At 45.6% G+C, this 22,910-nt stretch overlaps 3 protein-coding genes across 3 annotated transcripts; 1 reads left to right on the forward strand and 2 right to left on the reverse strand.

Moving 5' to 3' along the window:
* Positions 1 to 1,353: 1,353 nt before the first annotated feature.
* Positions 1,354 to 3,635, forward strand: GGS23DRAFT_580344 (aldo-keto reductase). Its single transcript, XM_051517120.1, has 4 exons — positions 1,354 to 1,838; positions 1,904 to 1,914; positions 1,992 to 2,317; positions 2,493 to 3,635. The coding sequence occupies exons 1-4, from the start codon at positions 1,767 to 1,769 to the stop codon at positions 2,957 to 2,959; spliced, it is 876 nt and encodes a 291-aa protein (XP_051369201.1). The 5' UTR covers positions 1,354 to 1,766; the 3' UTR covers positions 2,960 to 3,635.
* A 379-nt stretch (positions 3,636 to 4,014) lies between these two features.
* Positions 4,015 to 6,065, reverse strand: GGS23DRAFT_580348 (uncharacterized protein). The gene is made up of 6 exons (XM_051517121.1): positions 5,658 to 6,065; positions 5,337 to 5,550; positions 5,172 to 5,263; positions 4,686 to 5,080; positions 4,509 to 4,608; positions 4,015 to 4,449 (listed from the first exon to the last, which is right to left on the reverse strand). The coding sequence occupies exons 1-6, from the start codon at positions 5,907 to 5,909 to the stop codon at positions 4,231 to 4,233; spliced, it is 1,272 nt and encodes a 423-aa protein (XP_051369202.1). The 5' UTR covers positions 5,910 to 6,065; the 3' UTR covers positions 4,015 to 4,230.
* A 13,198-nt stretch (positions 6,066 to 19,263) lies between these two features.
* GGS23DRAFT_226053 (tryptophan permease) lies at positions 19,264 to 21,061 on the reverse strand. The gene is made up of 2 exons (XM_051512002.1): positions 20,681 to 21,061; positions 19,264 to 20,597 (listed from the first exon to the last, which is right to left on the reverse strand). The coding sequence occupies exons 1-2, from the start codon at positions 20,946 to 20,948 to the stop codon at positions 19,303 to 19,305; spliced, it is 1,563 nt and encodes a 520-aa protein (XP_051369203.1). The 5' UTR covers positions 20,949 to 21,061; the 3' UTR covers positions 19,264 to 19,302.
* Between the last annotated feature and the right edge of the window lie 1,849 nt (positions 21,062 to 22,910).

Genomic DNA, 22,910 nt, shown 5'->3' on the forward strand with positions numbered 1-22,910 from the left:
GCGGTGGGGCGTCGACGGGTGGGTGGGGGAAAGGAAGAGGAAGAGGATCTCCCAATACTGATGGATCATCACCTTTCTGATTATAGGTAGATTACCTAGATACTACCCACCTAACACAAGGGCAAACCAGTATACTGCATTTATGCAGCACACCTACGTCACCTTATACACGCCTTTCGCTCCTGTTCCGCCTTTATGCTCAGCTTCTCAGCAAGCACAGAGGTTATGCAAGGCAACCCCTCCACCCCACCATTACCCTCACCCTTAAGTAACGAAAGGTATCCAAGTTACGCAGCCTGAGTTAGTAAGTAGGTAGGTAGGTAACAACAATATTTTCACCTGGTTTCCAGAGTATCGGCGATTTTTCTCCATTCTCCTTAAATCCGACATCGTCCTCTAACCATGTGTTGGGACCGCCATTACTATTACTAATGGATCAAATGCATGCCCCTTATGGTAATTACTCCGGCCTCGTCCGTGTTAGGGTATACCTAAATATCGTGAGGTTAAGGTATCATTAAGCTATCGGTATAAGCAAAGGGCGCTAGGCTAGAGCTAGGACTCTCGCCTTACGCATACCTGTTCTTCTTTCAAAGCCGTGCTGTAAGCCACATCTACTTATTGAGTCGGTTGTGCCAAGTATAGGTATAATTGTGGCCATCTAAGGAAAGGGTCAACAGTTGATGGAATTGCAGCTATCTACGTGGCCTTTTGCGAGCCGTTTTTCGTACCTTTTATCTCTCGATCGCTTACTACTAAGGCAGGGCTTATCCTGTGGCCACACGTAACCGATTACGTGCTTACACGCCTACAGTAATACTATAAAATCTAAGACTCTAGAGGGCGGGGTGACTGGAATCTGTTCAAGTATATTCACATGAAGCGTAACTCGTATATACCAATCTAGGTATACGATACCTCCACGCCGATAATATTCGCTTACCGAGGCTACCTACTAATAGCCCTAGGTATAGCCCTCCCGTCGCATACTCGAATAGGCGGAATAGCGTGCCTTTCCTCCGTGCTTTGGAGGTATATTTGAAGACATCCAACCTGCCTTTGGTACCTGACCTGGCGTTTATCACGGTTGTAGAATACGCCGCCTTATGCAATACGTACCCACCCACCTACCTAGCCCAGATACCTCCTTAACGCCTCTCAGCCGGTAAAAGACACATCCCTATAGGCGAACCCAGTCCTGCTTCCTTGTCTGTCGAACCCGCCTGAAAACGGAAGATCCGATCCGCCCCGGACACCTCTTGTCGGCTCCTCTCCACCCCTCCTCCCAACCCCTCGACGGATATAACCCTGAAGTCCTCGCTCGTGTGTGTTGTCCCGCTAACTAACCAGTTAGGTTATGTGGCGCGGCGTCGTCTAGGATCGGCCCGAGTCATTATTCGATCGACTCCTGATCACTTAGATAAGTACCCGTCCCGACCTCTCATCCCTCTTTTCTATCCCCAACTTCATTGTCCCTCCCTCCCACTTCTGACCTCCCAGACCTGCCGTCCCTACCACGGCCTTGTCGTATGAGCGGCCTTCGGACCTCGTCGACCTTCCACGCGTTTGCTAGGAAGTTACCCACCCCCACCAGCAGCCATCAGTACAGAGGATATTTACCAAGGCAAGTTCGCGCGGTTTTACCCGTCTTCCAACTATCCTTTGGCTTTGATACCTTCTCCTTGCGCTACTACACGACATCTTAGCTCTCCTATGCGCCCTGTCCCGAGTTAACCCGCTGCCTCTCGCAATATAGAGGAAGAACCATGGCGGCTTACAACATCAACTCCGTCTTTAAGCTAAACAGCGGGTATGAAATCCCGCGCCTGGGCTTCGGCGTAAGTGCTCCACCACTCACTTGGGCCGAATATCGCCTTAGGCCGACTAAGCTCACGCCATTTAGGTATACCAAACGTGAGTACCTATCCCTCTGTCCTGGCTGGCCCCTTTGGCCGCGGGTCCGTGAATTGACCTCGCGTGACGTCTTCCAGTCCGCCAGATGGTACCAAGAAGGCCTGTCTTGAGGCGCTCGGGGTCGGCTACCGCCACATCGACTCCGCTGTCGTCTACCGAAACGAGGCCGGCTGCGGCGAGGCCATCCGCGAGAGCAAGCTGCCGCGGTCCGAGATCTTCTACACCACCAAGATCCCGACCAAGTTTATGGGCTACAAGGCGGCCAAGGCCCAGATTGACACGAGCCTGAAGACGGCCGGCCTCGACTACCTCGACCTCGTGCTCATCCACGCCCCCTACGGCGGATCTGCTAACCGGAAAGGCACGTGGAAGGCCCTCGTGGAGGCTGTCGAGGAAGGCAAGGGTACGCCCCCTCCGTTCTTGTCTGTTTTTTTTTTTTTCCTTTTGCTGTCCGAGAATCTAGATATCTAGCTATGTTTGGAGGTCTCGAGGTAAGGGGGAGAGGGAGGAAAACGCTAGGGGAAAAACAAGGGAGATTCGATTGAGCTACGGAGATGAGTGACTAACATGCGCCCCAGTGCGGTCCATCGGCGTCAGCAATTACGGCATCCATCACCTGGATGAGTTGGAGACGCACATCGCGGAGCTTGAGGCGGAGCGGGGTGGTAAGGGCAAGGGCGGAGTCCTGTCGGTGGGCCAGTACGAGATCCATCCGTGGTGCGCGCGCAACGATGTGGCGGAGTGGCTCAAGGCCCGCGGCGTCGCCGTCGAGGCATACTCGCCAATCGTACAGGGCACGCGGTTCGGCGACGCGACCCTCGCGCGCCTCGCGGCTAAGTACGGCAAGTCCGAGGCCCAGGTGCTGATCCGCTGGAGCCTGCAGAAGGGCTATATCCCGCTACCCAAGAGCGTCACGCCCGCTCGCATCGCCGAGAACGCGGCCCTGTACGACTTCGACATCTCGGCCGACGACCTGGCCGCCCTTGAGACCGACGAGTACAAGCCTGTCTGCTGGGACCCCGTCACGAGCGGCCTCGACGCCTGATTTATCTCTTCGCTTTCTCTCCCCGTTGTCCTTCCGCCGTCGGTCGAGAGATACCTGCTGAGCTTGGGGCTATGTAACGTAACGTAGGTACCTACTAGCCTCGAGGGTTCGCGAGAGCTGTGTCTCTCATGTCATAGAGAATGAGCCCATCGGGATATAGATTTGGGCGGACAAAGGGCGTATACCTCTATGATGTAGGTATGATTAAAGTATAAGGCGAAGAAGGGGGACGCGGAGAAAAGTTTTTAAATCTCGACTCGAACTATCAGCATCAATCAAGATTGCCTTCTCTGGGGACCCCCCGTCAGTTTAACATCCATTTCTAGCTGCAAGCATCTAGAACACTATAGGGCCAGCTAGGTCCGATTAGGCATGACCATCGAGCATCGGAGCTAGTTAAATATACGGCACGGGCACGCGCAGGTGTAAGAAAGGGTAGGAGAACGAGAGGGTACCTAGAGGCGGCGTATGTCCGCACGATGGAACATGATATTGCGAATATCGAAGGCTTCGGCTCTCTCTCTGTCTCAACTTCTTAGCTTCTTCCTACAACGCGGTGCGAGTCGAGGACATTGTCCAACTCCCCCATCCAAAAGAACCGCAGTATGAACTCGAAGCCGGCCACGAACAGACGTTCACTCTGCTTACGAGCCGCCGATTGCCGAGTGGCGTTGACTCACGCGGTGTGTATGTAGTAGGTATGTAACATCCCCATTCGGCAGACGCATAGATAGGGGGTGGGTGGGTGTTCCGCAGCAGCCGCTGTCTCCCCGCGATGCGGTAGGCCCGGGAATATGCAGAGCGCCCGTCGTATTCTGTGTCGCCGTGTCAGCGAGATACATGTGCGCGTGTCCGAGAGGGGGGAAGGTGAAGAGGGCTCGGCACCGTATGCGCTGCGGGAAAAATACCCATATCAGTAGTATTTCCTATGCCATGTGGCCAAATAAGTAACAATATATTCTAAAAATACCTATGTCGTGCGGCTCTAGACGGTTAATTAGACGATATCTATATGAACAGAGCACATAGGTGGCTAGGGATGGTATCGCAATGGATCAAGAGTAGTAGGTAGACTTTTCTCTATCCCTGATATATACTGAGAGGGCTCGCTATAATCGTAGTATATAATAATACCTACGTGCGCTTACAACTCCACGCAGCGTCGCGCAACAGCGCGGACAAAATTCCAAGCGGGTAACCTGACATGCCCCCTGATGCAAGTTCATGGCCCCCCAACCTATATATCCGTAGTCAACGACACAGAATCGACATTAATCCTCGCGTGCGTCTGCAGGTGTGCGGGTGCCGAGGAGGCTGCGCTCCTCGTCGGGGACAGGCTCCTTCTGCGGGGCTGTCGTCGCCTTGGTCTTCTGCAGGCTGACCCATATCGCAGACCCGATGATCAGGCCGCTGCCGAACAGGGACTCGGGGGGCGGGGTCGTGCCCCAGACGATGCGCTCAAGGATGAGGGCAAAGACCATCTGGGTGTACTGCATCCTGCGCATTAGTCTTCTTTCTCCCCGCCTTTCTCTCCTCTGCGACGACTTACTATGAGATTCGTGGCTCTGCCGGCCTTCTCCCGCTGCAGGCCCTCGGTCAGGAGGAACTGGAGCAGGAAACCGGCGATGCCGATGGCGACTAGCAGGGACCTATGCACAGGCAGACTGTCAGTCAGGGCTCTCTCCTCGCCTGTCCGGAAACGCTCGAACCGCGGCGTGGTGCGTACCATTGAGTCGCGTCCTGGGGGACCTTGAACTGCAGGTCCGGGTGGGCGAGGATGACAAGGCAGGAGCCGGCGGTGGCGATAACGGCGAAATAGTTGACGCTGAGGAGCGAGTGGGCGCGCTTCCCAATGACGCGGATGGTGGAGTACGCGCTGGCGGCGCCGAATGCGCCGACGACGGCCAGCAGCGCAGCGAGCGTGCGCTCGGCCGGCGTCGCGGGCACGGACGGCACGAGACCTCCCGGCCGGTCGGTCGCGAACAGCGGCGTGTCGCTGCCGGCTTCGGGCTGCTCCTCGTCTCCCCCGTGCTGGGGGAAGAGGAACGTCGGCCGGGCTATGAACAGCACCCCGACGAACGCAACGAGCCCGGCGAGGGCCTCTTTCACCGTGAACGGTTCCTGAGTGGTGTATTGATGAGCATGGTGTGTGCCTTTGTAGACGGATGAATAAGTCATACGAACGGCGTGGAAAATAAAATAAAAGACCTACCCGAAGAACTATGAAACAAATGGAGGCCGTCATCGTTGGGACAATAAAGGTGATGACAGTGGCATCCGACAGGTTCAAGTACGAAAGCGAATCTTGTTATCCGTCCGGTCAGCCAGCCTTACTCAGTAGTAGCCCGGAAAGCTAGGAGACGTAGATACGGCTTACAATATAAGCAGAAGAGCCCGGTGAGCCCGCAAAATCCGCGCAGGACCAGCAACCCCCTGATATCTCGGCGGCCGAGAGGGAAGTCGGGGACGTTCTTGTACCACATGTACAGGGAGCCCAGGATGGCGGTGGCCAGCATGCGCACGAAGATGATCTCGAGAGCGTGAAACTTGACCTCGAAGCCCGTCTCGAGCAGGCGGGTGGTCATCGTCATCTACGGGCTGACTTTAGTTTGGGTTTATAATACACGGGGAGGGGGAAGGAGAGGGAGCGGAGGGCTAGCTCAGCTCCAAGCGCGACACGGCGCGGTGTAAGACGTACCAGCGACCCAAAGACCTGGGCTAGGAACACGAAGAAGAGCCCGAGGTTTCTCTCGTAGAACGTCTTGAGCCCCTGCCACGCCGCCGTGCACCGTCGAGGGTCGGCCCCGTCCTCGGCAGCGGAGACGGCGCGTTCGCCTCCGACATGGTCGCCGCCGCCGGCATGACCCACCCGCGAAGACCGAGCGGCGGCAGCGGCAGCGTCGGACCCCTTAGCTGGGGCTTCCGGCGAATTTACGGATCCGTAGGACATGGTGACGGCTCACAAGCGGGGTGGAGGGGGGGTGACGATGGGTTGGCAGGTTCAGTAGGTGCCTACTGTGGGTAGAGGGAGAGGAAGGGTGTAAGTGCAAGAGAGGAGGCGAATTCTTACTCCTTTACACACCTACTTTTATTTTTATTCTTATTTTATACAAGTCGATTAAAGTCGGAAGAAAAATCTATGGTCACGTTCGTCCGGTCTCATTCCCCTTCGCCGCCATTCCACCCGTTATTACGTTTCGCACAGTCCTATCTCGGCGTCGGCTTTGGTTCCGACCCCACATCACGCATGGCTTTCCTTATTAGTCAGTCAGGAAAAGAGGGAAGAAGAAGAAAGGAAAGAGGAAGAGAATTAGGATGTACTAAAATAGAAATAGAAATTAAAATAAATAGAGAGAGGGGGGGGTTGAGCAGTAATAAAAGGCAGGCATATACCTAAAGCTGTGGGCGCGTAAGCACGTAATCGGTTACGTGCAGCTATAGGGTAAGCCCTACCCTAACGAGGGCTAATCGGGATATAAAAGGCACGTAAAACGGCTCTAAAAGGCTACGTAAATAACTATAATTTAATTAATTATTTACCCGTTCCTTAGATAGTTATATGATAGTACTTTATACGTTTCGTAAGCTTATTACTACGCTATTTTATTATTATCTAACTACTTACGCTACGGAGGTAATTAGGTAACGAAAGCTCCGATAAACGAGCGGCTTAAGGTAACCGTATAACTACGATTAACGGTAGAAAGAGGTTATCGATAAGTTAAACGATTAAATCGCGAGGATAGCTACGAGAATAACTACGAGATTATAAGATAAGGCGGCCGAGGAAGGAACCGAATAAGAAATTACGTAGGATATCGCGTTAAAGGACCTCCGTAAGGAAATACGTAAGAAGTTATAGGAGGGCTTACGTAAAACGACCGAGTATATTAACTAGCGTATAAATACCGTAAAATATCTCTTTAGGAAGATAATAACTAAGCTAGAAATGATAAGCGAATAACGGTAAGGAAGCTATCGCTAACCTTAGTAAGACGTCGCCGACTTAGTAAAAGAAGGCGACTTTACCGACGCTAACGAAAGTAAGGATAAACCTTATATTAAAAACCTAGAAATTCCGAGGAAATTAAATAAATCGGTTATAAAGACTTAACGAATCTACGGTAAGGATTACCGTAAGAGCCGCGAGGATAGCCGTTATTATCGTATTTCGCGCTTAGCCCGGCGTAAGAGCTACCGTCGCCGGGGCCGTAGCCTAAGTAACCTATTAGGAAGCTCTTCCGATAATAACTCCGATTACGGTAAACGACGTAGCCGGAAGGTAAGAAATAAGAATAAAGGTACCGCGTTTAAAAAGGACGGTAGGATTAACTAGAAGAAGTTCGTTTTTAATCCCGATAAGGACGCTTATTTTAAGGAAATCTCGAATTAAAGCTTATATCGGAATATACTTATATTTTTTATAAAAGAAATAAGGTATAGAAAAGGGGTAGAACTCGACGAATAAAACGAGATATTCTTAGCGAGAGTAATCGCCGGAACCTACCGGGGTTAACCCTTATAATTAGTAGCGGGCGTACGCTTAAGTACGAAGATATTAAAGATATTCGATTAAACCTATGTCTCTATAGGAAAGGCTCGTTAGTAGGAGCTATAAGAATAACTTATTAAAATAAAATACGATAATAAGGATCCGATAAAGTTTACGTTTAAGTAATAACTAGCCGTTCGTTAGTATATAAATGCCGGCCTCGTAATCGGCGAAAAGTAATAAATTACGATATTCCTTAGCTATATATAGAATAAGGTAGCTAATTAGGTTAAGATCGTAAATACTATAATTAAAACGAAACCTATAGACCTACTAGACGTACTTAATAACTTCCGCGGAAAGTTCCGTAATAAGATTAATAAGTATAAGGATAATAAGAATAACGGCGGTAATAATAATTAGGCTAATAACGCCTAAGGTAAGGAAAAGGATAAGAAAAAAAAGCCTTCGTAAAACTAATAAGGAGAGCCCTTTTATTTTAATTATAAGGAATATAGGTATAAGGCTAAGGATTACTTAAAACCGCTAAAGGAACGAAAGGGTAAGGGTAACGGCGGCGGTAATAGTAACGGTAATAGCGCCCCCGGCAGATTAAGAGGCGGTTCGAAATAACCGTCGACGTAATATACTACGTACGTACCGTATACGCTACCTTAATGTAAGGGAGCGACAGGAAGGTGCGCGATAGGTACGAGGGTATAAGGCATTATAGTATCTATACCGGTACGAGGGTACCTCCTAGGCGGTAACCGTTTTAACTTATCCCGTTTCTCGCTATATAAGCGACCGCCTATCGCTAGGTATTCGCCTTTTTATCCTTTTAAAAGGTAAGTACTTATTTACGTTACTACGGGAAAATATTTATTACCTAGCTTAAGGATTTTATTATAATTTAAGTACTTCTTTAAAAGCTATTTAATAAGGATAGCCCGTATTATAAAAGGAAGCGGTAACGAGCCCGTAGGAAGCGAATCGCGGGTAACTCGTAATAATTCCCGGAACGAGCGACTTCGTTAGTAAGAGGGCGATACTTACGAAAGCGAAGCGGGTAGTAGCTCCCGTATTAAATTAAATATCCTATAAGAGAACCTTTAAAAGGTTAAAGAGAAGATTCGTTAACTAGAAGCCCTTAAGGAAGCCTAATAACGCCTTAAGGAATTAGAAAACGAGGTTTATAGTAACTCTAATAAACGCCTAGGTAAAAGTAGGCGTTATCGAAGCGATATTAATTCGTTAGACGATAGTTAAGACCCCGACCTTAAAATAAAAGGAACCCTTATCTTTTAAAGGGACTTTAGCTTTAAGAAATTCGAAGAATAGCTAAGGGATCTCGACCTTATATACTTTAGCGTCCCTAAGAAGTTTAAATCGATATAGAAACGGATTCTATACGCTATCCGCTATATGGAACTAGAGGCGAGAGTATTATAAAGACGCTATACGAGCGAGATACCGACGTAAGTATAGCGAGACGTAGCGCTCGAAAACTTCGAATAGTTTAAAATATAAGCCTTATTTCTCTTAAAGAACGCGACTAACCGCGAATATAAACTAACGGATTAAATAAAAAACGTTCGATAATATTTTAATTAATTTCCGCGGGATTTCGATATTTACTTAAATTCGATCGAAAATTAAAGCGAACCTAAGTTAAAGAGCTAAAAGGCCTTAACGTTTTACGTTAAACTTTACGTACCTTTTAAGTTATACCTAAAGGATTTCGGTAGTAAAAGGCCGACGAGCCGCGTAAATATCGTCGACTAGGTAGAAATTAAATAGGATACCTAATAAGTAGCTAAGTTTATTTAAGGCCCGACCTAGAAGAAGAGAAACGATATAAAGGATACGTTCTTACGGAAGATTAATAAGGATAATAATACCGTTACGCTAAGGAAACGTTAGCGATACGATAATAATACGACCCCGCCTAAAAAGAACCTAATAAATTAAAACGGAAATATATTAAGGTATTATATTTACGATAGCGAAGCGTACTTAATTAATCGGTATCCTAAGAGAAACTCGCCTTATATCGGAGGCCTCGCTAAAGGAAAGGGAAAAGCCTAAGCTCCTTAGGTATATCTTAACCTACGGAGCCGTATCCGTTAATAGGGGTTATAATACGGTTTTACGTTAAAGCTATAATAAAAATATTAATTATTATTAAAACGTATCTCGATTTCGACTCGGGCGTTAAAATAAACTATATTAGCGTCGAATTCGTTAAATAGGCGAGACTTTAACGAATTAAACTTATAGCGCCGGTATTACGCGCTATCGGCGACTTACGGTATCTAAGCTACGGAATATATACTATATTAATACGAATTACCGATAGTAGGGGTATAATAAAGACGCTAGAACGCTCGTATATAGCGATCGACCGAGACCTTAAATTAGAGGAAAGCCTTATATTACTTTTTATAACGATAATAAAGGACGAGCGTATCTTATTCGATATAAAGGCGAATCGATAGTAGTTTAAAATTATAAAACCTACGTACGAGTTTATAAAACCTTATTAGTTCGTAAAATACGTACGAAAGAACGAAGTAAGAGTCTTCGTAGTAGTTTAATTATTAGAACCTATCTTATTACCTAATAAAGAGGTATCGATATTAAGGCGTATCGAAGACTTACCTAAAGAGCTACGAGACTTCGTCGACGTATTTAACGATAAGGAAGTAGCTATATTATTACCTTATAAATAAGCCGACTACGTTATCGAAACGCCGGAGGATTTCGTGCCTTCTTATAGCCTAATATATCCTCTAGCCTAGAATAAGTTCGATATATTACGAGGATATATATAGGAAAACCTAAAACTTAGACGTATACGGGAATCGAAGAGCCCCGTAGGAGCCCTTATTCTTTTCGTACTTAAAAAGAACGGAGGATTAAGGTTATGCGTCGATTATAAGAGGTTAAACCGATTAACGACTAAAAACCGATACCCCCTTTCCCTTATATCTAAAATCTTCGATAGGGTTTCGGAGGCGAAGATCTTTTTAAAGATAGACCTAAAAGACGCGTATTATAAAATACGAATTAAGGAGAACGACGAATAGAAAACCGTCTTCCGGATCCGATACGGTTACTACGAATATTTAATAATGCCCTTTAGATTAACTAACGCCTTTATTACCTTTTAAAATTATATCTATAAGGCGCTTTACGGGTTAATCGATATCGTTTATATAGCGTATTTCGACGATATCCTTATCTTCGTATAAAACCGAGAAACCTATACGCGTAACCTCCGTTAAGTCCTTAAAAGGCTACGAGAAGCCGATCTTTACGTTAACGTAGCGAAGTATTCCTTTTATCGCGATAGTATCGAATTTCTAGGGTTTTATATATTATAGGAAGGAATTTCGATAGACCTAAAAAGAGTAAATATTATTAAAGACTAGCTAGAACTTACGACCTTTTACGAGATATAATAATTTCTAGGATTTTATAACTTCTATCGTAGATTTATAGAAGGATATTTCCGTATAGTAAAGCCCCTTTACGAATTATTAAAAGGAAGTATTAACGGAAGAAAACTAAGAAAAGTTTAGCTCGCGAGCGAGGAGGTACTAGCGTTCCGATAACTACGCGACGCCTTTACGAAAGCGCTACTACTTCGATATTTCGACCCCGAAGCGCGTATAAGGATCGAAACCGACGCTTCCGGGTACGTTATATCGGCGATCCTATCGTAATTAAACGAAAAGGGCCTATATTACCTTATCGTATTTTAATCGAGAAAGTTTAAAGGCGTAGAGCTTTAGTATGGTATTCTTAATTAGGAGCTAATAGTTATCGTAGAATTATTTAAATACTAAAGGCATTACGTATAAGAAAGTCGATATATCGTCGAGGTATTATCGGATTATTATAATCTTTAAACGTTTATAAAATAACCTAGGCTTAACGGAAGGTAAGTTAAGTAATATATATAATTAATACCTTACGATTTCGTAATATAATATCGTAGCGATAAGCGTAACCCTACCGATACGCCGTCGAAGCGACCCGATTATTATAAGGAAAAGGGAGCCTAAACGGAATTATTATTATTACTAAAAGTAAAGCTAGCCGTAATTAGAATATCTAATAAGGATAAGGAACCCTTTAAAAGAGAATACTTAAGGTATATTTTATAAACGATCCGTAAGTAAAGAACTAACGAGATAATAATTTAAGAAACGGTATACGAAGACGTTACCGAAACTATGAGAATATTATTTTAACGCATTTAAAAAAGTAACCCTAAGCTTAAAAGGCGAAAAAAGGAGCTAGAGGTAGCGGGTAGTTCCGTTAAAGCCGATAGCTTCCTATAGGCGGTAAATAAAGATAGGTTAGTTAGGTATTAAAACCGAGTCTATATTCTTATAGAGCCGGGCGTTAGGAAAGAGCTTATAATGCGTTATTATAACGATCCTTTAGCGGGGCATTTTAACGAAAAGAGGACTTATAAGCTCCTCTTACGTAAGTATTATTAAAAAGGTATAAGGCTAGATATAAAGGAATAAGTTACGGGATATTAGGTTTACTAAGGGATATAAGCGTTTCGGTATCGCCCTTATAACGAATTATAGTCTCTATCCTTATTAACCGGCCCCTGGAAGGAGATCTCGATAGACTTTATAACGGAATTCCCGGAAGTTTAATATCGAGGTTAGGAGGTAAACGCTATCCTCGTAATAATAGATCGCTATACGAAAATAACAGAATTCTTCCTTATTACTACTACCTTATTAACCGCCGAACTAATAGAATTACTATATTAAAAGATATATATAAGATACGGCTACTTAAACGGGATAGTTACCGATAAGGGAAGTTTATTTATAAGCGACTTTTAGTTTAATTTATATTATCATTCGAAGATAAAGAAAAAGTTCTCGATAGCGTATTACCCGTAAATAAACGGATAAACGGAAAAGGTAAATTAGACATTAGAATATTACTTCTGATATTTCGTTAGCGATACGTAGGCGAATTAGCCGAGTATATTAAGCGAAGTATAATTTACTTATAATAATATAAGGAACGTAATAATAGGATTATTATTATTTATATTCCTAATAAGGTATTACCTAGTAATAAATTCTAACGTTAGGAACGACGTTTTTAAAAGGGGGGTACCGGTAGTAAAAGAAAGGATAGAGATCCTAGAAAATATACGCGAAAAAGCACGACTATATTAATAAAAGGCTATCGAATCGTAAGCGAAGTATTATAATAAACGCTATAAACCCCTTAAGCTAAAGAAAGGAAGCCTAATAAGGTTCTTTACGAAGAACCTAAAGCTTAAAGGCATAAGCTTAAAATTAATACCTAGATTTATCAGACCCTTTCGGATTCTCGATACTATCGGGTTAGCGGCGTATCGTTTAACCTTACCCGAAAAATATTAATCGCTATATAATGTCTTCCTTATTTCCTTATTAGAACCTTAAAAGATAGGGAAGTAAGAATAAGAGCCTTAGTTCTTAACTATACCGGAGCTAGAAGAAAACGACGACGAATAAGAGGTAGAAGAAGTCCGGGGAAAGCGATAAAAAGGAAAGGATACCTTTTATTTAGTAAAATAAACGGGCTAGCCGTTAAAATATAACCAATAGGTTCGGAAGGAAGATATAGATAACGTAGCGATTAAAATTAAGTAGTTCGAAGTAAAGGATTAGAAAAAACGGAAAAAGAAGTCGCCTTAAAACTAGGAGTTTTAAAATTTCCCTAAAAGGAATACCTAAGAATTACTTTATAGAATACCCGAAGGCGGAAAAAAGGAACGGCGATAAAACGCTAGAGCTTTATTAAAGTATTATTAAAACGATATTAAGGCGTCGCCGTAGCGATAGGAAAATTAAAAAAAGGACCGGGGCTTAGCTTTACGTTATTAGCGCGTCGTTTAATCGTTAGCGGGAAGCTCGGGGAATTCGTTTTAGTCGCCGAAGTATTCTATATTAATTAGATATTTTTCTATAATTTCGTTTAACTCGCGTATAAACGCGTCCTTTGCGTTAATCTAGGCGGAGAAGCCCGCGTCGCCGTTTATTAAGCGGTAAGTAACCTAAAACTATTACTAAGCGAAGGCGGCGTCGTCCTAGAGACGACGGTTAAACGACGCGATAGATACGAAACGGAGGTTACTTACGGTATCGGGGCCTAGGTACGGGTAGCGGGTAACGAAGAGGTTACGGCGGTTTATTACTTATAACTCGTACTTTTAGATCTTTTATATATAAGAATTAATATGCGCGATATATATAATAAACGCTAGCGCGTCGATAACGCGTCGTTATTATAGGGATAACGTATCGCGCGACTACGCTTAGTATTACTTTTATAAAAACTAACCTTATAACTTTTCTTTATTTATTCGAAAGCGTAAAGGAGGCGGTAAACGGAAGCGGCGAAGGCGTTTTATAAATAGGAGGAATATACGAACTCGCCGGGCTTGCTATCTTCGTTAGTTTTTACCGTATAATAGCGGTTAATAAAGTTAATTACGGTAAATAAACCGCGCGTATCGCTAATAATATCGTTAGTTAGCTATATCGATACGTTAGCGAAACGCGTCCGGAACGCGCGTTATAACTATAACTTACCGGGATATATTTCTTACGGCGGTAGGTATAGAGGCCGTACTTCGAAGAAGCGGCGTTAGAAAATACGTATAGGGAGCGGAACGGTATCTCGAAGTACTTTAGGCGATACCGGAAATAAATTATATACGATAGGTCGGTATTCTTTACCGGCGTAACGTATTCGGTAAACGGGTTATAGGCTATATTAACGACGGCGTTTCGATTATATTACGCCGGGCTTAGCTTAAGAGGGAAAAGGGAGATTAAGGAACGGCGTACCGTAAGCGTATTAATAGTAAGATAAAGGGATAGAAATAATAATACGAAGGTACGTCGACGACTTTTATTTAGTTATTTAATTAAAAGAAAGTAAGATAAGTAAACGTAACGAGAAGGAGGAGAGCCGACGGATAAGAGAAAGGAAAAGAATTAAGAGGAGCGGGCGTAACGGTAGAAAAATTTTATATACGCTTAAGAGATAGCGGTTAGTGGTATTAATCGGCAGAATTAGCCGGCTATATTAATAAAGCCCGATTTAGTATTTAATACCCTAAGGTAATTAATGGAATTAATAATATAGCGTAAGCGATATTATATCGATTCGTAATCGGAACGATTACTTAACTTAGGGGGGAATAATTATAAGGAAGCGATAAGAAGGTACGCGATAGATACGAGGGTATAAGATATTATAATACCTATACCGGTACGAGGGTACCTCCTAGGCGGTAACCGTTTTAGCTTACCCCGTTTCTCGTTATATAGGCGACCGCCTATCGCTAGGTACTCGCCTTCTTATCCTTTTAAAAGGTAAGTACTTATTTACGTTACTACGGGAAAATACTTATTACCTAGCTTAAGGATTCCATTATACTTAATTCGGTTATTACGATAGCGGGGGCAGGGTATATCGAACGAAGATAGATACGATAGAGTTCTTTAGGCTAGTAAGCGCTTATAACGAACTACGCCGTAAGAAGGACCCTAAATAAAAGCCTATCCTTATTAACCCCGGTAATAACCTAACTATAGCTAACCCGCTAGAGGGTAAGCGGCCCGTAAAGCCTTTAAGAATTAACTACGGAATAAGGGCTAACGCTTATAAGAATTACTTACTCTTCGATATAAGAGTTAACGTTTACGTTACGAACGATTTAAAAGATCTAAACCCGAGAACGGTAATAACGTTACTACCGGGTTACGTTATTAATATAAAAGGAGGCCTTATAAACGTTACGAAGATAAGTAAGGTTATTTATTACCTTACCGGTAACGATAGAGGATATAACCGAACGTAGCTAAATTATACGTTATTTATTAACTCCTTTTTAATTAAGATCTTCTCGGGAGAGTTATTTTATCGTAGCGGAGATTAACTAGATAAGAATAATATTATAAATCCTAACGGAACCGTTCTAACGACCCTAAATCCTAAGAAACGAGGTTTCCTATTATAAGAATATAAAAAAGAGGAGTCGAAACTCCTTTCCTTTAAACGGTACTAAGGGAACGCGTTAGGATACTAATTCGGTAAGCTTAGCGAAATATTATAAGCGATATTAATATAGCTAGACGATAATATTATAAAATAATTAATACTATAGTATCGCCGCTTTTATTACTTTAATACGGAGAGACTTATATAAACCATTAAAAGGTCGATAGGGATCGACCTAGACCTAGTACTTATAAAGACGGTACCTTATTACGCGTATAATCGGGTAAAGATTACTAGGATATCTTCGAAGGACCCTTAGGAGCGTACCTAAACTCCTAAGGAGATTACTTAATGCGACCTCGGAAAATTATAGCCTCTATCGATCGAAAACTACCGTTATTTTATATTAATCGTAGACGACGATAACCGAAATAAAGAATTTACCTAATATAAGTCTAAGGGAGAGGCTTAATAAGTATTAATAACTTACCTTACCCGAGTTTATTAATTATTCGAGGTATTACCGAGCGTCCCGGATAAGAGCCGGCGACGAATAAGAATATTACGCCTTAACGGCGGCCGAAAGTTCGATATAAGCGCTATCGAATAATTCTATAACGAAAGAGGTATTACGTTAAATGCCTTTACGTTAGATAACTAATATTAAAACGACGTAGCGGAAAGGAGTATACGCTTTTTATAGGATGATATTAAAGTAGTTTACGTTTAAATAAAGATCCTTATTTACTTTTAGAACTACGTTTTCGTAATAACGGCGTATATAATTAATAGGACTAGCGTTTCGTTCGTAAAGGAGCTTACGTTATACGAGAGATTTATAAACGATATAAAGCTAGGAAAGAATTATAAACCTAATAACGCGTATTTACGTATCGTCGGTAGCCGTTACGTAGCCTATATCGATAAGAGTTATCGGATAGTTTCCGAGAAAATAAAATTACGTAAAGCCCGCGCCGTTTTCATAGGTTACGAAGGGGAGTATAACTACCTAGTTTAACTCGTAGAAGGAGGTCGTTTCTTAAAGACGCCTTACGTTATCTTTTACGAAAAACTAGGAGACTCCGAAGGGGCCCTAGACCTAAGGAACGTCGTTAGGTCCTTACTTAAATACGTTTAAAAACGGCTACGGTATCGGAAGAAGATCGCGGCGATTAGCGTTCGTAATAAGGATAATAATATCGTCGACGAAAACGTTATAAACGAAGATAAGGATAAGATACGCTTCCGGAGAGAGCGCCCGAAAAAGAAACTACCTTAGATTTATATACTAGAGGTACTACTTAAGTTAAATAAGGTACGCTCCGCCTTAGCGCTAGGCGGCTCGTAAGAGGATAAGTTAGAAGAAGTATTTAAAGGCGAATAAGATACGCTTAAAATCGCGTCCCGAGAGGAGCTATATTATATTAATACGCTTATTATCGTACCGTAGGAGTAAAGCTATAGGTAGATAGTATTAGTAACGGCGGGTTTATTTAGGATAAACGAGAACGAACCGTTCTTTAAAGAGGTAATAAAGGAATTAGAGCGTAATCTTTAAACCTAAGCCGTTTTTAAAGAGATCCGAGAGAACCTAGAACGTAATACGTTTAAATTTATATAACCGAGCGAAGTAGTTAATAGCTATTTTATCGACGTTAAATAAATCTTAAAAAAGAAGTTCTTATCTAACGGAAATCTCGATAAATTAAAGGTATGGATTTACGCCCGAGGATTTATATAAAGAAAAGGCATCGATTATAACGAAACTAAGGCGATAACGACGAGGATAGTATCGTAGAGAATGCTAATGGCGTTAGCCGTTATTTATTAATAGTATATTCTTTAAATCGACTTTATTACCGCTTACCTTAACGGGAAGCTAAACGAAAGAATCTTTATAAAGTAGTTCCTTATATTAAAGGAGTATTTTAAGGCCTATAAGAAAGAAAAATAAACCTATAGTTACGACGAATCGAAGATTATCGAGCTAATTAACCCGTTATATAGCTTAAAATAAGCTAAAGCCGCGTAATAATAACGTATAAAAAGTATTTTAAAGAAATACGGCTACGTTTTATTAACCTTAAACGACGTTATTTATATAAGACCCGGAATAGGAAACGTAATCGCCTCGTATATAAACGATTTCTTATTATTCGGACTTAAAAAGGAACGACTTTATAAACTCGCGAATATAATTAAAGAAGAGGTTAAGGTAATTAACCTAGGAAACGCTAATTAGTTTCTCGGGGTCCGGATAAGACGATCGTTTCTTACGGGGGACGTCCGGCTCGATTAATAATAATATACGGAAAAGGCTTTAAAGGAGCTTAATTACGGCGATACGAAGCTATACCCGTTACCGTATAACCCGAAGAATCGGAACGCGGTTATACCGAAAAAGGCTAACGATAAAGCCGACCTACGAGAGGTTTAAGAGTATACCTCGTTAGTAAGAAAAGCGAACTTTCCGGTATATATTATAAGGCCTAATATTAATTACGTAGCCTCGACTTAAGCGCGTTTTATAAATAACCCCTTATAAAAGTATTAAACGGGAATTAAACGCGTAATACGATATCTTAAGGAAACGATAAGCCGAGAGATCCGATATCGGTAATTAAACGAAAATTATCCTTATAAAGAGTATAACGAGATAAGTCTTTACGGCTACGTAAATTCGAATTACGCGGGAAATATTTCCATAGCTAAGTTAACGAATAGTTACGTATTCTTTATAGTAAGAGCCCCGATCGTATAAATATCGAAGCTTTAGTCGGTAGTCGCGCGAAGCTCGGGAAAGGTTAAGTATATAGCCTTATTAACGGCGGTAGTAGATACCGCGTAAATACGTAATTTCCTTACGGAATTAGGCGTAATATCCGTAGGCCTTATTATCCTACGATACGATAGTACGACGGCGAATACGTAGGCGAAAAAAACCGCGATAAATAAATGAAAGCGGTATATTTAAAAGGATTATTACTACGTAAGGTAAGAGGTAGAAGAAGGATACGTTAAGCTAAGATACGTACTATTAACTAAGAACGCGGCTAATAGGCTTACGAAGCCCTTAGAAGCGAAGAAATACTAAAGGTTTATTAAGTTATTATATCTAAAGGACCCGTAATAGCCTTAAACGAAATAGGCATATAAATAAAGCAACGAAGGAGGAAAATACTACGGAATTAAGGCCTTACGCTATTTAAAAGCCTAACGATAGCCTTACCTAGGTTAAGAAGGCGTATAGGCGCGTAAGTACGTAATCGGTTACGTATAGCTATAGGGTAAGCCCTACCCTAGCGAGGGCTAATCGGGATATAAAAGGCACGTAAAACGGCTCTAAAAGGCTACGTAAATAACTATAATTTAATTAACTATTTACCCGTTCCTTAGATGGCCATAAAAGCACATATTATCTGCGCAAAAGGGGACCAAGTAACAGGTAGGAGCCGAGTAACAGTTCGGGAGGAAGGAGGTGGGTAACCGTGTAAAATGGTATCATGGGCTGCGGGAATGTCGTCACTTTTTTTCCCAATTTCGGTACCTACCTATAACTTTTATGTACTGGGAGAGAAGAGGAGAGAGTGATTTAGGCACCTAGGAGTTGCATGGCGTTACCCCGTAACACCAAAGTAGGCAGGTATCTTTGTATACGCCCAATTAGCGGGGATTTGCATAAATGTCTAATGTCATGTCCAATCTATGAGTATAATTCAGCGGTCCCCACCTAGCAGAGTAGGCTAGGTAGGTACCGAAGGTATATCTACCTACAGGCGAGAGGATACCGATCCCCCAAGCCAAGCCAGCCCTAGAAGCACAACCAACCCGCCATCCGCTTTGCCCTCGCCGCCCACCCCCCTACCTCCGGCTGGACCTCCTCCTTCGTGTACACGTCGGCGACGAGGTCCATCTCCCCCGCGCGCCGGAACCGCGTGCGCTTGACGAGCTTCCACCCGACGAACATCAGCGCGAAGGCGGGCAGCTCGATGTAGAAGCTGACGAAGTCGACGGCGCGGAAGCGCGGGCTGAAGCAGGACCAGCCCTGCACCAGCACGATGAAGGTGTTGAGCGCCACAGCCAGCGCCGGCCCCACCGGGTACGTCCAGTTGCGGAAGGGCAGCAGGTGCTCCTTGCCCTGGGCGCGGACGCCGGCGCGGAACCGCAGCGACGCCACGCCGATGCTGATCCACGACAGCTGGTTCGACACGCCGACGATGTTCTGCAGCCAGGTCCACAGCTCGCCCGCGCCGACGAACGACGCCCCGAACAACAGCCCCGACACCAGCGACGTGAACAGCACCGCCACCCACGGCACCTGGAACCGCGTCAGGCGCCCAAACACGCGCGGCGCGTGCCCGTTGACCGACAGCGTGTACAGCAGCCGCGAACCCGCGAATAGCGCGTGGTTTCCCGCCGATACCACGCTCGTCAGGATGACGGCGTTGACGAAGGAGCCGGCCACCTTGGACCCGGCCATGCTGAAGGCTATGGTGAAGGGTGACGTGAGCGTCTGCTTCTGCGCCAGCCCCTCGTACGTGTACGGCACATTGAGGCCGATGAGCAGGGACGAGAGGATGTAGAAGAAGAGGATACGCCAGAAGACGTTCTTGACGACGCGCGGCAGCTGGCGCGCCGGGTCCTTGGTCTCGCCGGCGGTGATGGCGATGGACTCGGTGCCGCCGTAGGCGAAGGACGCGGTGACGAAGACGCTCGCGAAGCCGCCGATGCCTCCGACGAAGGGCGCTCCCGGCAGGTACCAATTGCGCGCGCCGATGTACTCGCCCGTTGTGTTGCCGCCGCAATTGACCACGATGCTGAGCACGATGAAGATGACGATGGTGACCACCTTGAGCAGGCACAGCCAGTACTCGACCTCGCCGTAGACGCGCACGTTGACAATGTTGGCCACCACGAGCAGGAACCAAACGACGAGGCCGAGCGCGTACCACGGGAAGTTGTCGGTCCAGTACTGGAGCAGCAGCTGCAGCGCCACCAGGTCGGCCGCCGTCGAGACGGCGTCGTTGAACCAGTAGTTCCAGGTGAGCGCAAAGCCCCAGGCGTCGTCCACGTAGCGGCCCGAGAAGCTGCAAAACGATCCGGCCACTGGTTCCTCGCGGAGAGTGTGAATTAGCTTGAGAGCTCCCTCTGAACCCGATCTTTTAAAGGTTCTCTCGGGGTCTCCTTACCTGGAACGAATGCGGCCATCTCGCCGAGGCACAGCATCATGACGAACACGACGGCTCCGACGATGGCGTAGCAGATCAGCAGCGACGCGGGGCCGCCGGTCGCCAAGGCCCGGCCGGTGCCAAGGAACAGGCCGGTGCCGATGGTGCCGCCGATGGCTATCATCTGCACCTGGCGCGCCGATAGCGACCGTCGCAGCTTGTCCTCCAACACGACATGTTCGACGTCGTGGCCCGCGGGGACCGCGTTCTTCTCGGAATCGACTTCCATGGTTGCGCACAGAGACTCGCGATGTTGGCCTGCGGCGCGGGGTAGGGGTAGGTATTGTTATATCGAGTCGGGTTTGATATTATGCACCTGGTAGTAAACCGAGACTTTACTAGCGGGGGTTTTCGATCATCGCAAGACTCACGTCTCAGACTGCACGACAACATCTCGCCTACACGCGGGCAAAGCGGCGGCAACGGCCACGAATTCCTGCACTTATATACAGCCATATGATCGAACCCGATCTCACGATACACGGCACCGAGAGGAAATTCTGGACGAGCACGTCATCTCACGTGCGCCCCCCTTCCTCGTGGGAGGAGAGAGCGCCGGTGCGGCCAGCGGGTTGCAAAACGATAGTTACATCCGCCGGGCGCCGATCGCCAAAGAAAACGTAACCAACGGTCACAAAGGCGCAGCAAACCGCGATGGAATCGGCGCAAGGAGTAACGTGGCCGTGGGGTGGCCCGACGCACCGAAGTGCTCGACCTGCCTAATCCGGCACGACGCCACAGTTTATCCGCACCCTCGTCGCCGATCGGTCACCGAGGTCAGGCGTTGTTGCTACGAAGGTCGGTAGAGAATGCATGCCTCTGTATACAATACATGAACACGTTCGGTACAGGTACTATACGGGTATGTACCCACCTTACCTCCCTCTCTAACTGATTGAGCCCATATTTACGGATGCTTAGCGTCGCAATCCCAAGCCATCCACCCAGAGCTTGTCTCCCTACTCTCCTCTCTAGGTACCTACTCTTTGCTTCTCTACCTGTCCATCCTTGGTACGTTTCGGGATGTCGTCAATGGTGGTTTACAGTCCGCCCCCCGTCGACGCAAGTTACCTACGGGTAGGTAGGTATGATTCGCCTTACCGGCGCTACGCTACGCGGCGAGTCGTGCAGCCATCATCATCATACTTAAGCTTATTTAGCTCCCGCAACCCAGAAATGATAGGGATGAGAAAGACGGAGCGCCGAGTAACCTCGCACCGCGATGTAACCGCAGGTATGCCCGTCCCGGCACAGATGGCGGCTCTCGATCGAGACTTCTTCCTCGCCATCCATCCTCCCCGTCCACCAAAGCAGAACAGGGCCTCGTCGGATTTGCCGCCGTCGCCGCGTCCTACACTATACCCTGGCATATACCTGAAGAATCGCTGGAACGCCACTTCATTTGCGTGGATGTGTCCGTCACGTGAAGATGTAGACGTTAGGTGGTATCGGCATTTCTTTCCTTTGCGACGTTATCGCAATAGCAGATGTCACCTATAGCCTAGGTATAATGAATGCATCCCCGGGCAATTAACGTCGCCTCAATCTCTCTTACCACCCGGGCGCGTAAGTCGGGTGAGTTCTCGTGCAGAACCAGACATCTGACCTCCATTTCCCGACTTGGTTCTTGAGAGAAGTTTTCCGCCCTAATAACTACACTTCGAGGGACGTTCTAGGTACATTGCCGTCATGCAGCAGGGGTGGCGGCAACCGTGACTATACTCCGAACATGACCTTGACGATTACCGCATTCGCTCACACATCACGCCGATTGTTAGTGAGAGAAGGAGAAAAAAAAAAGACACCAACCGTGATGTCACGGTACCTTCTGCTGATTCTTTGCGGCTGGGTAACGCAATTTACGAGAGGGACCTTTTACATTACCTACACGAGTCTATGCCGTTAGGGGACGCGGACCCAGTTAGAACGGTCCCGCCTTGGGAGACGAGGTGACATTGAGAGCTTGCGCGCGCAAGACCCGAACGAGCCATACGCGCGTTTGACATCGCACCTCGTAAACGCGAGAGGCCTGGCGAGGAACTAAGTAGGGCTGAGAAAAGCTGGTTTCGGCGGGCGAGCGACGCGCGCCGGCTCAACCTCCGAACGACGTTTACGGAAAGCAGACGGCCTACCACCGCGCGAATTTGGCGGTGAGAGAGAAGAGAGAAACATGGCCAGACGGAACGAGTGT

The sequence above is a fragment of the Durotheca rogersii genome (assembly GCF_024521655.1).
Source record: "Durotheca rogersii strain YMJ 92031201 chromosome Unknown GGS23scaffold_23, whole genome shotgun sequence".
Lineage (NCBI taxonomy): Eukaryota > Fungi > Ascomycota > Sordariomycetes > Xylariales > Xylariaceae > Durotheca > Durotheca rogersii.